Source organism: Cetorhinus maximus, unplaced genomic scaffold (assembly GCF_964194155.1).
Source record: "Cetorhinus maximus unplaced genomic scaffold, sCetMax3.hap1.1 HAP1_SCAFFOLD_4544, whole genome shotgun sequence".
NCBI lineage: Eukaryota > Metazoa > Chordata > Chondrichthyes > Lamniformes > Cetorhinidae > Cetorhinus > Cetorhinus maximus.
Genome location: NW_027600447.1, coordinates 1,436 through 14,507, shown reverse-complemented (window position 1 = coordinate 14,507; position 13,072 = coordinate 1,436). Strand labels below are relative to the sequence as shown.

The following is a 13,072-nucleotide window of genomic DNA, read 5'->3' as shown; positions in this document are numbered from 1 at the left end:
CACTCCCTCAGTGCTGACCCTCCGACAGTGCGGCACTCCCTGAGTGCTGATTCTCAGACAGTGCGGCACTCCCTCAGTGCTGACCCTCCGACAGTGCGGCACTCCCTGAGTGCTGATTCTCAGACAGTGCGGCACTCCCTCAGTGCTGACCCTCCGACAGTGCGGCACTCCCTGAGTGCTGATTCTCAGACAGTGCGGCACTCCCTCAGTGCTGACCCTCCGACAGTGCGGCACTCCCTGAGTGCTGATTCTCAGACAGTGCGGCACTCTCTCAGTGCTGATTCTCAGACAGTGCGGCACTCTCTCAGTGCCGACCCTCCGACAGTGCGGCCCTCCCTCAGTACTAACCCTCAGACAGTGCGGCACTCCCTCAGTGCTGATTCTCACACAGTGCGGCACTCCCTCAGTGCTGATTCTCAGACAGTGCGGCACTCCCTCCGTGCTGCCCCATAATAACGCCGTGCTCCTTCACTATGGGATGAGCAGAAATGTCCTCCGATTAAATACTGGGAGGGCGAAGCCATTATTTCCTGCACCCACTCCAATCTCCACCCCACCGACTCCACTCCTCTCCCCGGCAACAGTCCGAGATGAAGTGTGGTATTCGATTCCCCGAGATGAGCTCACGACCACGTACTCGTGCCATCGCTAGCACTCCCGTTACCCACCGTCCTCAGCTCATCGGCCGCTGAAACCCCCTCGCCCGGCCCCCACTTCGTCAACTCCGGACTCAACTATTCCCAACCCGCTCCCGGCTGCTAATCCCACCCAACGTAAACATCAGCCCATCCGAAACTCTGCTTGCCCCTGCCCCGCACCGCGTGTCCTAACTCGCACCAAGTCCGGTTTCCCCACCCCCCCCCCCCCCCCCCACTATCGGCATCCACCCCTTCGCCCGCCTTGCTCGTCGACCACCACTGACTGGCTACCCGGTCACATAACGTCTCCATCTTCAAGTTCTCATCCTCGTATTCAAATATCCCCTTCCAGGGTCAACCGCAGCCCTCTCTCCCCTCCGCCTGCGCTCCCTATTCCCGGAATCTCCTCCAGCCCCGAGATCCCCGCGGCCCTCCAATTCCCGCCTCTCGAACGCCCCCCCCAGGACTTTTAATCGCTCCGCCATTGGCGGCTGTGCCTTCAGCTGCCTTGGGTCCCCCACCGAGCTCTGGGAGTCCCTCCCCCAAGTTATCTCCCTCTCTCTTTCCCTTTCAGGCACTCCTGAAAAAACCGGCCCCTTCGGCCGAGGTGTCGGTCACCCAGACCCAAAACGGAGCGCCCCCTTGGTGCCCCATTCCGCTTTCTAACCGCATTGGGCTACTCCACTGCATTGAAGGGTGCTACACGAACTCCGCTTGCTTGTCGATCTTCTACGTCCACACCCCCTGGAACGAGGCCGCGCGTCTTACAGGGAGGCGGTGGCAGAGTGGTACTGCCACAGAATCACAGAGTATCTCAGCGCAGAAGAGGCCCTTCGGCCCATCGAGTCTGCACCGACACGTGAGAAACACCTGACCTACCTGCCTAACCCCATTGACCAGCACTTGGCCCATAGCCTTGAATGTTAGGACGGGCCGAGTGCTCATCCAGGTACTTTTTAAAGGATGTGAGGCAACCCGCCTCCACCACCCTCCCAGGCAGCGCATTCCAGACCCTCACCACCTTCTGGGTAAAAAAAGTTTTTCCTCACATCCCCCCCTAAACCTCCTGCCCCTCACCTTGAACATGTGTCACCCCCTCGCGACTGACCCAGAACAGCTGCTCCCTATCCACCCTGTCCCTGCCCCTCATAATCTTGTACACCTCGATCAGGTCGCCCCTCAGTCTTCTCTGCTCCAACGAAAACAACCCGAGTCTATCCAACCCTCTCTTCATAACTTTAAAGTTTCATCCCAGGCAACATCCTGGTGAATCTCCTCTGAACCCCCTCCAGTGCAAACACATCCTTCCTATAATGTGGCGACCAGAACTGCACACAGTGCTCCAGCTGTGGCCTCACCAAGGTTCTGTACAACTCCAACACAACCTCCCTACTTTTGTCATCGATGCCTCGATTGATGAAAGGCAATCGCTGGGCTAGTAATCCAGAGGCCCCAGGGGTGATGCTCTGCAGGGGGACGCGGGTTCGAATCCCATCACGGGCAGATGGTAGGATTTGAATTCAATAAAAATCTGGAATTATGACCACGAAGCCATTGCCAGTTGTCGTTAAAACCCCGTCTGGTTCACTAAATGCCCCCTTTTAGGGAAGGGGGAAATCTGCCACACTTACCCGCTCTGGCCTACACGTGACTCCAGACCCGCACAGCAGTGCGGTTGACTCTTAAATGCCCTCTGAACAAGGGCAATTAGGGGTGGGCGATAAATATTAGCCTATCCAGCGATGCCCACGTCCCATGAACGAATATATATTATTATTTTTTTTTTAAAAAAAATTTGGGTGTGTTACCTGTGGTTGGGTCCTGGAGCCGCTCGCTCGATCCTCCTACATCCGGGCTCCGACAAGCCGGACGGGTCAGTCCCGAGGCAGCCTGGTTCCTGGGGAGAAGCCGAACGAGCTAAATGAGCAAGTAGATGGAAGGGAGGTAACGCGGCAGCTGGTTTTTCAACAGGAGAAGGCAGCGCACGGGACGAAAGGGTCATAACACGGTGAAGACGCCACTGTCGATAAGTCTCCCTCTGCCGCTGATAGGCCCAGAGCGCCAACATCAGTGCCCCTACGTCCACCCATCATCACCCCCACCCACCCCACCCACCCCGCCCCCCCCGCTAACCCCCCCCCCACCAACCACCTCACTTACACCCCACCGGTGTCCAGGCCGAAGCCGCATTTGAAGCAGGGGGGGGTGGGGCGGCGCTGCTGTTGACACTCTGCCACTCAGCCTAGGTGGCAGGGGCCAGGGCAGATCAAGGGGTGTGAAGCCAGGGCAAACTAACTCGGCCGGGCGGGGGTCTGAACACCGTCGGGGGCCGGCTGGATCGAATGGCCTCTTCCTGCCCCGTCAACTTTGCTGATCTCTCCTGCGGCTGGAGCTGAGTCCGCCCGACGGAGCAATTGAGCTCCAAATGACCCCGGGCCGCGCTTATTTGCCACCATCAGCCCGCCGGCTTAAAGGTTCCACTTTGAGCATCAGCGCGACACGGGGCTCGTTATTTATTCTGCAAGGAGCCGCCAAAGGATGTGGCTTCTCGCAACGAAGGGGGAAATTCAGCATCAACAAAGTGACTGAGTTCTGCATCCCAGAATCAGGAGTGTAGGTTGCAGATAATCGGCAGAGGCTGTACGGTAGGGCAACAGTCAGAGAACAGAAAGGCATTCACAGGACTCCAGGGCCAGTGGAGAACCTGGTTTATCCCACTGCCCCCGCGCTCTCCCCATAGCCCTGTATCAATCCCAAACTAATCACACTGCCCCCGCGCTCTCCCGATAGTCCTGTATCAATCCCAAACTAATCCCACTGCCCCGCTCTCTCCCCATAGCCCTGTATCAATCCCAATCTAATCCCACTGCCCCGCTCCCTCCCCATAGCCCTGTATCAATCCCAAACTAATCCCACTGCCCCGCTCTCTCCCCATAGCCCTGTATCAATCCCAAACTAATCCCACTGTCCCACTCTCTCCCCATAGCCCTGTATCAATCCCAAACTAATCCCACTGTCCCGCTCTCTCCCCATAGCCCTGTATCAATCCCAAACTAATCCCATTGCCCCGCACTCTCCCTATAGCCCTGTATCAATCCCAAACTAATCCCACTGCCCCCATAGCCCTGTATCAATCTCAAACTAATCCCACTGCCCCGCTCTCTCCCCATAGCCCTGTATCAATCCCAAACTAATCCCACTGTCCCCATAGCCCTGTATCAATCCCAAAATAATCCCACTGCCCTGCTCTCTCCCCATAGCCCTGTATCAATCTCAAACTAATCCCACTGCCACGCTCTCTCCCCATAGCCCTGTATCAATCCCGATCTAATCCCACTGCCCCGCTCTCTCCCCATAGCCCTGTATCAATCCCAAACTAATCCCACTGCCCCGCTCTCTCCCCATAGCCCTGTATCAATCCCAATCTAAACCCAAATGGAATCTAGACACCGTTAGGGACCAGCTGAATTGATTGGCCTCTTCCTGTGCTATCAAACTTGCTGCCTGCACTGTCTCTTCTGCGCCCGGAACTAAATCTGCTGACGGAGCAATTGATCTCTGAGTGACCCCGGGCTGCGTTTATTTGCAACCACCAGCTGAAAAGTTCCACTTTGTGGCTGAACGGGGCGCGGAATGTTGCTCGGAACGTTGCGCGGGCGAATGCTCCCAGCGTGGCGGGCCTGTCCTGAGACTTCCATCAGGCAGAATGATCCAACAATAGCTTCTCTGGAGCGACGCGCCCAGCCTGTGCGGGCAGCAGATGCAGATTGCCGCCCGCTGGCCAGCCAGGATCGTGCTCTGAAGTACACGGCCTACGTGAAGGTCGCACTGCGTTTCCCACAGGGCACGTCCTCCGCAGCGCGCTGTCAGCATGGGCTGGGCGAATCACTTTTCAGAAGCTACTGTTAGAGCACCCTGCCCAGGGAAAGTCCAAGGACGGGCCCCGTTATGCCGGGGGGGGGCGGGGGGGGGAGACACGTTACAGCCCACGCGGCGCCCTGTGCCCCATCTGACCGCGAAGCGGGGCCTCTAAGCCGACACGGGCTGGTGGTAGCAAATAGACGTGGCCCGGGGTCACTCAGAGCTCAATTGCTCCGTCAGCGGATCCGGTTCAAGGCACAGAAGGGACTTCCGCCCCCTGCACCACCTCCCCCCACCTTCTAACCCCTGGGCACCGATAAAACGCTACAGTGTACAGAGGAGGGCAGGACAAGATAAGGTGACTCAGAGACAACTCTGACACCCACCCCCACCACCAACTAAAAACCATAATTGGAAGAAGCGGGGGGAGGAGGCAAAGCTAAAGCTCGCCCAGTCCGGTCAGTGCGGCTTCAGGATTACGCCAGCGAGGCCAGTTCTGCACGTTTGAAAAAAGAAAAGTGACCGTGAACCTCATTGGCATCTGCTAAAGGGGCGAAGGTCGTGACCCTCTCCCTCCCTCTCTCACCATCAAGCCCCCCCCCACCCCTCCCCCACCCCTCCCCCACCCCGCCACGCACTTACTCTTTCTCCTTGCTTCTCCGCGGCAGCCTCCAGCGACGAGACTGCGAGACGGACAGGCTCCTCCCCTCCCACGGCGATCGGTCACTGTCGAGCCTCGTTCCGCCAAGGTCGCGGCCGCTCGCCCGCTTGACCCGCGTCAGCCTCCAGGGGCGGGCGGGCTCCTCCGGGCCGGGGCTGGACTCGTCGCGCAGGCCGCCCTCCCCGGACGCCGCCCGCTTCCGCGCTGAGATCCGGCCGCACCTCCCGCAGGGCGGCGACGGCGGCAGCGGCGCCCCCTTGACCTCCCGCCCGGGGCTCAAGGTTTCGACCGGGGCCACCGGCTGGAGGAGGAGGGGGGCGTGCCGGGACCCGGTGACCCCCGGTTCGGGGCGGCGGGGCGGCGGGCAGCCGGGCGCCCCGCCGCAGCTCCTCCCTGGCGACCCCGCACCGCCGTGGGTAGCCCGGCCACTCCTCCGCCTCTCCGGGCCCCTCGCCCACGGTTGCCGGCTGCCCGCCGGCCGCTGCTCCGAGGCGAACGGCGCGGAGACCCGCCCCGAGCCCTCGCCGCCCTCCCCTCGTCCCGCCCGTGGGGCCCGGGGCGACCGCCCGTCTTCACCCGGAGGGCGCGGGCCGGCGCTTCTCCAGGCCGTCGGGAAGGCGGGGCCGCCTCGGAGGTTGCTGTCGGGCTCCACTTCTGACGCGAGGCCAAGGGACACTTGGAAGAAAGGGCCAGGAGTCAGACATGAGGAACCCGATGCCCGCACCCCGCACCCCTCCCCAACCTGACAAATCCAAGCCTTCATTATCAACTTGCACACCGCTGGGGTCAGTCAGAGGTCAATTGCAACTACTTACAAAATTTGAGGCCGGCATTTTGAGGTGCAACGAACGTGCCCGTCACAGCACGTGTCTATACTCCTACGTGGGTACTCACAAGTACACAAAACACACACACACACACACACCATGCAGGGAATAGACACTTTATAGACACGCTAGACAACCTTCTGTGGCATTGCTCGAAGTAAAAAAAAAAGGACGTGCGGTTCTAGAGCGCCTTTCGTGATCTCAGGGCAACCCCCAGCGTGCCCAACGAAGTCTTTGTTTTTGAAGCACGGGTCCCGTCGTAACGTAGGAAACGCGGCAGCCAACCGGCGCAAAGGAAGATCCCGCAAACTGTAACGTGCTCGATCGTCAGATCGTCTTGTTTTTCCTTCGAAAGGAGGTGTTTGGGGGAAGGTGACGGCGCGGCGGGATCGTCACTGGGTTAGTAACCCAGAGACCCCCTCTCCGCCCCCCCCCCCCCCCACCCCCCCACAACACCAGGGTGAATGCTCTGGGGGACCCGGGTTCGAATCCCGCCCACGGGCACACACGGTGGAATTTGAATTCAATACAAATCTGGAATTAGAATAACGACGACCGTGAAACTATTGTCTATTGTTGTAAAAAAAATAATAAAACCCCCCATCTGGTTCACTCATACCCTTTAGGGGAAGGGGGAAATCTGCCTTCCTTACCCGGTCTGGCTGACGCGTGATTCCAGACCCACAGCAGTGCGCTTGGCTCTTAAAATGCCCGTGAACAAGGGGGCAATTAGGGATGGGCAATAAATGCAGGGCCCAGCCATGCGATGCCCAAATCCCGTGAGTGAATTTTTTTAACAGAACGTGTTGGCTGAGGGATAAATATTGGCTCCAGGACACCAGCACCCGTGAGACGCCGATGTTAACGGCGCAGCTTCTGGTCAGGCGCTCAGGACAAACACGAGAGTGTCAAATTTCAAACAATCACATGCAAGAGGTCATTGACTGGGAGTGGGGGTGGGGGTGGGGTGCTGGGAGGGTGACAATTTAGCTGACCTCAGCAAAACTGCAGAACAAACTTTGACCCCGGGACAATAGGGCGTTGCCAAAACATTTAGCAGCATCAAACGTTGATAATCTGCTCCGTTTCACCCATCACTGTGCCGTGTGCCAGCAAATATCCAGCATAGGCCAGGGCTTACGCTGCTGAGCGAATTAGGTCACAGTGAACTGCGGCCACAAAGGGGTGAAGTCGCCCACCCACTGGTCAGGTCATGGCGGCCGCTCGAAACCCCGCCGGCAGGAATCAAGGAGCCCAGGGGCGAAGGAGGGTAAAGAAACATGTCGGTGAAAAGCCAGGGGAGGAGGAAGACAGGAAAGGGTGTGAGAGGCAGAGCGAGCGAAGGGGGTAGGGGGGGCACGAGAGGCAGAGCGAGCGAGGGGGGGGGGGGCGCGCGAGAGGCAGAGAGAGAGCGGGCGCGAGAGGCAGAGAGAGAGCGGGCGCGAGAGGCAGAGAGAGAGCGGGCGCGAGAGGCAGAGAGAGAGCGGGCGCGAGTGGCAGAGAGATAGCGGGCGCGAGTGGCAGAAAGATTGCGGGCGCGAGTGGCAGAGAGAGAGCGGGCGCGAGAGGCAGAGAGAGAGCGGGCGCGAGTGGCAGAGAGAGAGAGCGCGCGAGAGGCAGAGAGAGAGCGGGCGCGAGAGGCAGAGAGAGAGCGGGCGCGAGAGGCAGAGAGAGAGCGGGCGCGAGAGGCAGAGAGAGAGCGGGCGCGAGTGGCAGAGAGAGAGAGCGCGCGAGAGGCAGAGAGAGAGCGGGCGCGAGAGGCAGAGAGAGAGCGGGCGCGAGAGGCAGAGAGAGAGCGGGCGCGAGAGGCAGAGAGAGAGCGGGCGCGAGAGGCAGAGAGAGCGCGGGCGCGAGAGGCAGAGAGAGCGCGGGCGCAAGAGGCAGAGAGAGAGCGGGCGCGAGAGGCAGAGAGAGCGGGCGCGAGTGGCAGAGAGAGAGAGCGCGCGAGAGGCAGAGAGAGAGCGGGCGCGAGAGGCAGAGAGAGAGCGGGCGCGAGAGGCAGAGAGAGAGCGGGCGCGAGAGGCAGAGAGAGAGCGGGCGCGAGAGGCAGAGAGAGCGGGCGCGAGAGGCAGAGAGAGCGCGGGCGCGAGAGGCAGAGAGAGCGCGGGCGCGAGAGGCAGAGAGAGCGGGCGCGAGAGGCAGAGAGAGAGCGGGCGCGAGAGGCAGAGAGAGAGCGGGCGCGAGAGGCAGAGAGAGAGCGGGCGCGAGAGGCAGAGAGAGAGCGGGCGCGAGAGGCAGAGAGAGAGCGGGCGCGAGAGGCAGAGAGAGAGCGGGCGCGAGAGGCAGAGAGAGAGCGGGCGCGAGAGGCAGAGAGAGAGCGGGCGCGAGAGGCAGAGAGAGAGCGGGCGCGAGAGGCAGAGAGAGAGCGGGCGCGAGAGGCAGAGAGAGAGCGGGCGCGAGAGGCAGAGAGAGAGCGGGCGCGAGAGGCAGAGAGAGAGCGGGCGCGAGAGGCAGAGAGAGAGCGGGCGCGAGAGGCAGAGAGAGCGCGGGCGCGAGAGGCAGAGAGAGAGCGGGCGCGAGAGGCAGAGAGAGCGCGGGCGCGAGAGGCAGAGAGAGAGCGCGCGAGAGGCAGAGAGAGAGTGGGCGCGAGAGGCAGAGAGAGAGCGGGCGCGAGAGGCAGAGAGAGAGCGGGCGCGAGAGGCAGAGAGAGAGCGCGCGAGAGGCAGAGAGAGCGCGCGAGAGGCAGAGAGAGAGGGCGCGCGAGAGGCAGAGAGAGGAGCGCGCGAGAGGCAGAGAGAGAGAGCGCGCGAGAGGCAGAGAGAGAGAGCGCGCGAGAGGCAGAGAGAGAGAGCGCGCGAGAGGCAGAGAGAGAGAGCGCGCGAGAGGCAGAGAGAGAGAGCGCGCGAGAGGCAGAGAGAGAGAGCGCGCGAGAGGCAGAGAGAGAGAGCGCGCGAGAGGCAGAGAGAGAGAGCGCGCGAGAGGCAGAGAGAGAGAGCGGCGCGAGAGGCAGAGAGAGAGAGCGCGCGAGAGGCAGAGAGAGAGAGCGCGCCGAGAGGCAGAGAGAGAGAGCGCGCGAGAGGCAGAGAGAGAGAGCGCGCGAGAGGCAGAGAGAGAGAGCGCGCGAGAGGCAGAGAGAGAGAGCGCGCGAGAGGCAGAGAGAGAGCGCGCGAGAGGCAGAGAGAGAGCGCGCGAGAGGCAGAGAGAGAGAGCGCGCGAGAGGCAGAGAGAGAGCGCGCGAGAGGCAGAGAGAGAGCGCGCGAGAGGCAGAGAGAGAGAGCGCGCGAGAGGCAGAGAGAGAGCGCGCGAGAGGCAGAGAGAGAGCGCGCGAGAGGCAGAGAGAGAGCGCGCGAGAGGCAGAGAGAGAGCGCGCGAGAGGCAGAGAGAGAGCGCGCGAGAGGCAGAGAGAGAGCGCGCGAGAGGCAGAGAGAGAGCGCGCGAGAGGCAGAGAGAGAGCGCGCGAGAGGCAGAGAGAGAGCGCGCGAGAGGCAGAGAGAGAGCGCGCGAGAGGCAGAGAGAGAGCGCGCGAGAGGCAGAGAGAGAGCGCGCGAGAGGCAGAGAGAGAGCGCGCGAGAGGCAGAGAGAGAGCGCGCGAGAGGCAGAGAGAGAGCGCGCGAGAGGCAGAGAGAGAGCGCGCGAGAGGCAGAGAGAGAGCGCGCGAGAGGCAGAGAGAGAGCGCGCGAGAGGCAGAGAGAGAGCGCGCGAGAGGCAGAGAGAGAGCGCGCGAGAGGCAGAGAGAGAGCGCGCGAGAGGCAGAGAGAGAGCGCGCGAGAGGCAGAGAGAGAGCGCGCGAGAGGCAGAGAGAGAGCGCGCGAGAGGCAGAGAGAGAGCGCGCGAGAGGCAGAGAGAGAGCGCGCGAGAGGCAGAGAGAGAGCGCGCGAGAGGCAGAGAAAGAGCGCGCGAGAGGCAGAGTGTGCGCGCGCTAGAGGCAGAGAGCGAGAACAGAAGAAAGGAGACAGCTGAACTGCAGACAGACGCAGGAGGAGGAGTTTGGCTGGTCACCGGCTCCACGGGACCCTCTTCACCGACGGAAGACCGGCCGGGCGGGCGAGCGACCACGAGCATACCCAAACACCGTAGGCATATTCGTCTGTTGTGGTCTTACTCAACAGAGAACACCGAGAAAGGTTTTGCCACCAAATTCTGGTGTTGGCGTCTCATCTGGTAATTCCGGTGTTCAAGAACTTAAAGAGAAAAAGGAGGGAGGGGGTGGGGGAAAATCGAACAGCTACACCTCAGGGCCGTGCTACCCAGGGAAGTGTTACCGGAATTCTCCCCCCCCCAACCCCACACAACAATTTATACCACAGGAGGAAAGGGTGCTGGATGCGATCCTTTGAAATTTGGCACTCTTGCATTTGTCCTGATAAGCGGGAGCTGCTGTCACACGTCAAAACGCTGGAGCTCCCTCCCTGACCGCACGGCGGGTGTGCCGACTCGCAGCGGCTCCAAGAAGGTGGGCTCACCCACCCCCTTCTCCAGGGGGAGTTAGGGACGGGCAATAAATGCTGGGCCTGGCCCAGCGACGCCCGCATCCCCGTGGCCCGAAGGAAAGGAAAGTGCACCTTTTCCGCGATATTCAAGTTCTGTATCCCTGTTAGCAGCGGCTGTTAAGAACTGGAGAGGAGAGATTAAAGCCCAGCGTAAAAGCCCCGAGCTCCTCCAGTCTGGATGCTGCGAATATTTGGGGCGCTGGTCGACCACCGTCTGCCCCTCACGCGCCCTCGCTCGCCCGCGTGCTCTTTCAGTCTCTCTCTCTCTCTCTCTCTCTCCCTCTCACTTTCCCGTCCCTTCCCCTTCCCGACCACCTACCTCCGTCCTGGGGGTCGGACGCCTCTGTGTTCGGGACGAGCAGCCGCAGCGAGCGAGGGTCGAGTTTCTTCAGGCACCCGATCAGGAACTGCGCGTGGCGGGGATCAGAAGAGTCCGCGGCCTGGGCCGCCTCTCGTAGCTGGGGGGGAAAGGACGAAAGGGCCGTGAAGCCGGTGCAGGGAGGGAGCAGGGAGGGAGGGAGGGGGACGGTGAGTGAGGGAGGGAGGGTGGGAGGGGGACGGTGAGTGAGGGAGGGAGGGAGGGGGGCGGTGAGTGAGGGAGGGAGGGGGGGGGGGGACGGTAAGTGAGGGAGGGAGGGGGGGGCGGTGAGTGAGGGAGGGAGGAGGGAGGGAGGGGGGCGGTGAGTGAGGGAGGGAGGGAGGGAGGGAGGGGGGCGGTGAGTGAGGTTTAACAGGCTCCTGAATGGCAGAGACAGGGCACCACCTGCTCTCTCTCCCCGTGATCCTGTCCCGCCTCCCCCTTCCACCCCAAGCCCCTGTAGGTTAAACCTCCCCCCGCTTCCCCTCCTGGACCACGACGTCAGCTGGATATTCAACTGCAGGGGCCATCAAGGCCAAGGGATCACACACTTACCGAGAGCAGTTGGTGGGACTCGGTGCCAACTGTAGCCCCCATTCTCCCCCTCCCCTGGTTTATGTCGCCCCCTAGTTACCAATCTCATGCATGTATGATACCCTATCTATATAACCCACACCCCCGACATCCACCATCTATGTAACCCACACCCCCAGCACCCACCATCTATATAACCCACACCCCCGGCACTCACCATCTATATAACCCACACCCCCAGCACCCACCATCTATATAACCCACACCCCCGGCACTCACCATCTATATAACCCACCCCCCCCGGCACCCACCATCTATATAACCCACACCCCCCCGGCACCCACCATCTATATAACCCACACCCCCGGCACTCACCATCTATATAACCCACCCCCCCCGGCACCCACCATCTATATAACCCACACCCCCCCGGCACCCACCATCTATATAATCCACACCCCCAGCATCCACCATCTATATAACTCACACCCCTGGCATCCACCATCTATATAACCCACACCCCCGGCACCTGCCATCTATATAACCCACACACCCTTGGCGCCTGCCATCTATATAACCCACACCCCCTGGCACCTGCCATCTATATAACCCACACCCCCTGGCACCTCCATCTATATAACCCACACACCGTTGGCACCTGCCATCTATATAACCCACATCCCATGGCACCTGCCATCTATATAACCCACACACCCTTGGCACCTGCCATCTATATAACCCACATCCTTCGCCACAACCAACCCCTCACCCTCCCACCCCCGCCAAACCCACTTCCCCGGCCCTGCCAACTAAATAACCCACATCTCTCTCTCCCACACACACGCACACTATCTCTGCGCTCCTCCGACCCACAGGACAGGGGGTGGAGGGGGAGGGTGCGGCACACGTACCTGGTCAAACTGGACTCTGGGCAGCGACTCGTCCAGGCGCTGCAGGTACTCCCAGAGCAGCTTCTGCAGCACGCTCATGAACTCCTCTCCGTACTCCTCCCGCATGGCGCCCTGTCAAAAAAGGAGGGCAGCCCCCGTCACGCCCGGATCCTCACACCTTCCCGGAGCGGCAGGGCATCCCCGCGGCCTTTTCGCGGTTCAATGGAGCGCTTTCCCGAAACAGCGGCAGCGAACCTCCGCACAGCCAGACCCCAGGAGCGTCGACGCGCACAACGGGCGTCCTGTATAAACCTGCTTTTTCTTTCTGTGGGACGTCGGGGCTGAGGGGCTCTTCGGCTATGTGGGGAGGCGGCAGCGGCGGCGTTGTCACTGGACTTGCAGTCCAGAGACCCAGGGGGACCCGGGTTCGAATCCCACCCACGGCAGGAGGGTGAAATTTGAACCCAATTTTCAAAGAATCTGGAATTAAATCTAAATCTAATATTGACCATAAAACCGTCGTCGATCGTTGTGTACAAAAAAAAACCCATCTGGTTCACTAAAAAAAAACCCCATCTGGTTCACTAAAAAAAAACCCCATCTGGTTCACTAAAAAAAAAACCTATCTGGTTCACTAAAAAAAAAATCCATCTGGTTCACTAAAAAAAAAACCCATCTGGTTCACTAAAAAAAAACCCATCTGGTTCACTAAAAAAAAAATCCATCTGGTTCACTAAAAAAAAAACCCATCTGGTTCACTAAAAAAAAAACCCATCTGGTTCACTAAAAAAAAACCCATCTGGTTCACTAAAAAAAACCCCCATCTGGTTCACTAAAAAAAAACCCCATCTGGTTCACTAATGCCCCCTTCAG

At 60.5% G+C, this 13,072-nt stretch overlaps 1 protein-coding gene across 1 annotated transcript; it reads right to left on the bottom strand.

The window, feature by feature from the left end:
* Nucleotides 1–2,446: 2,446 nt before the first annotated feature.
* LOC144678534 (uncharacterized) lies at nt 2,447–12,331 on the bottom strand (the record flags this gene model as incomplete). The annotated part of the gene is made up of 4 exons (XM_078538287.1): nt 12,221–12,331; nt 10,737–10,875; nt 5,142–5,835; nt 2,447–2,535 (listed from the first exon to the last, which is right to left on the bottom strand). Coding segments are annotated over exons 1-4 (1,027 nt in total), but the record flags the coding sequence as incomplete, so codon positions are not given.
* Between the last annotated feature and the right edge of the window lie 741 nt (nt 12,332–13,072).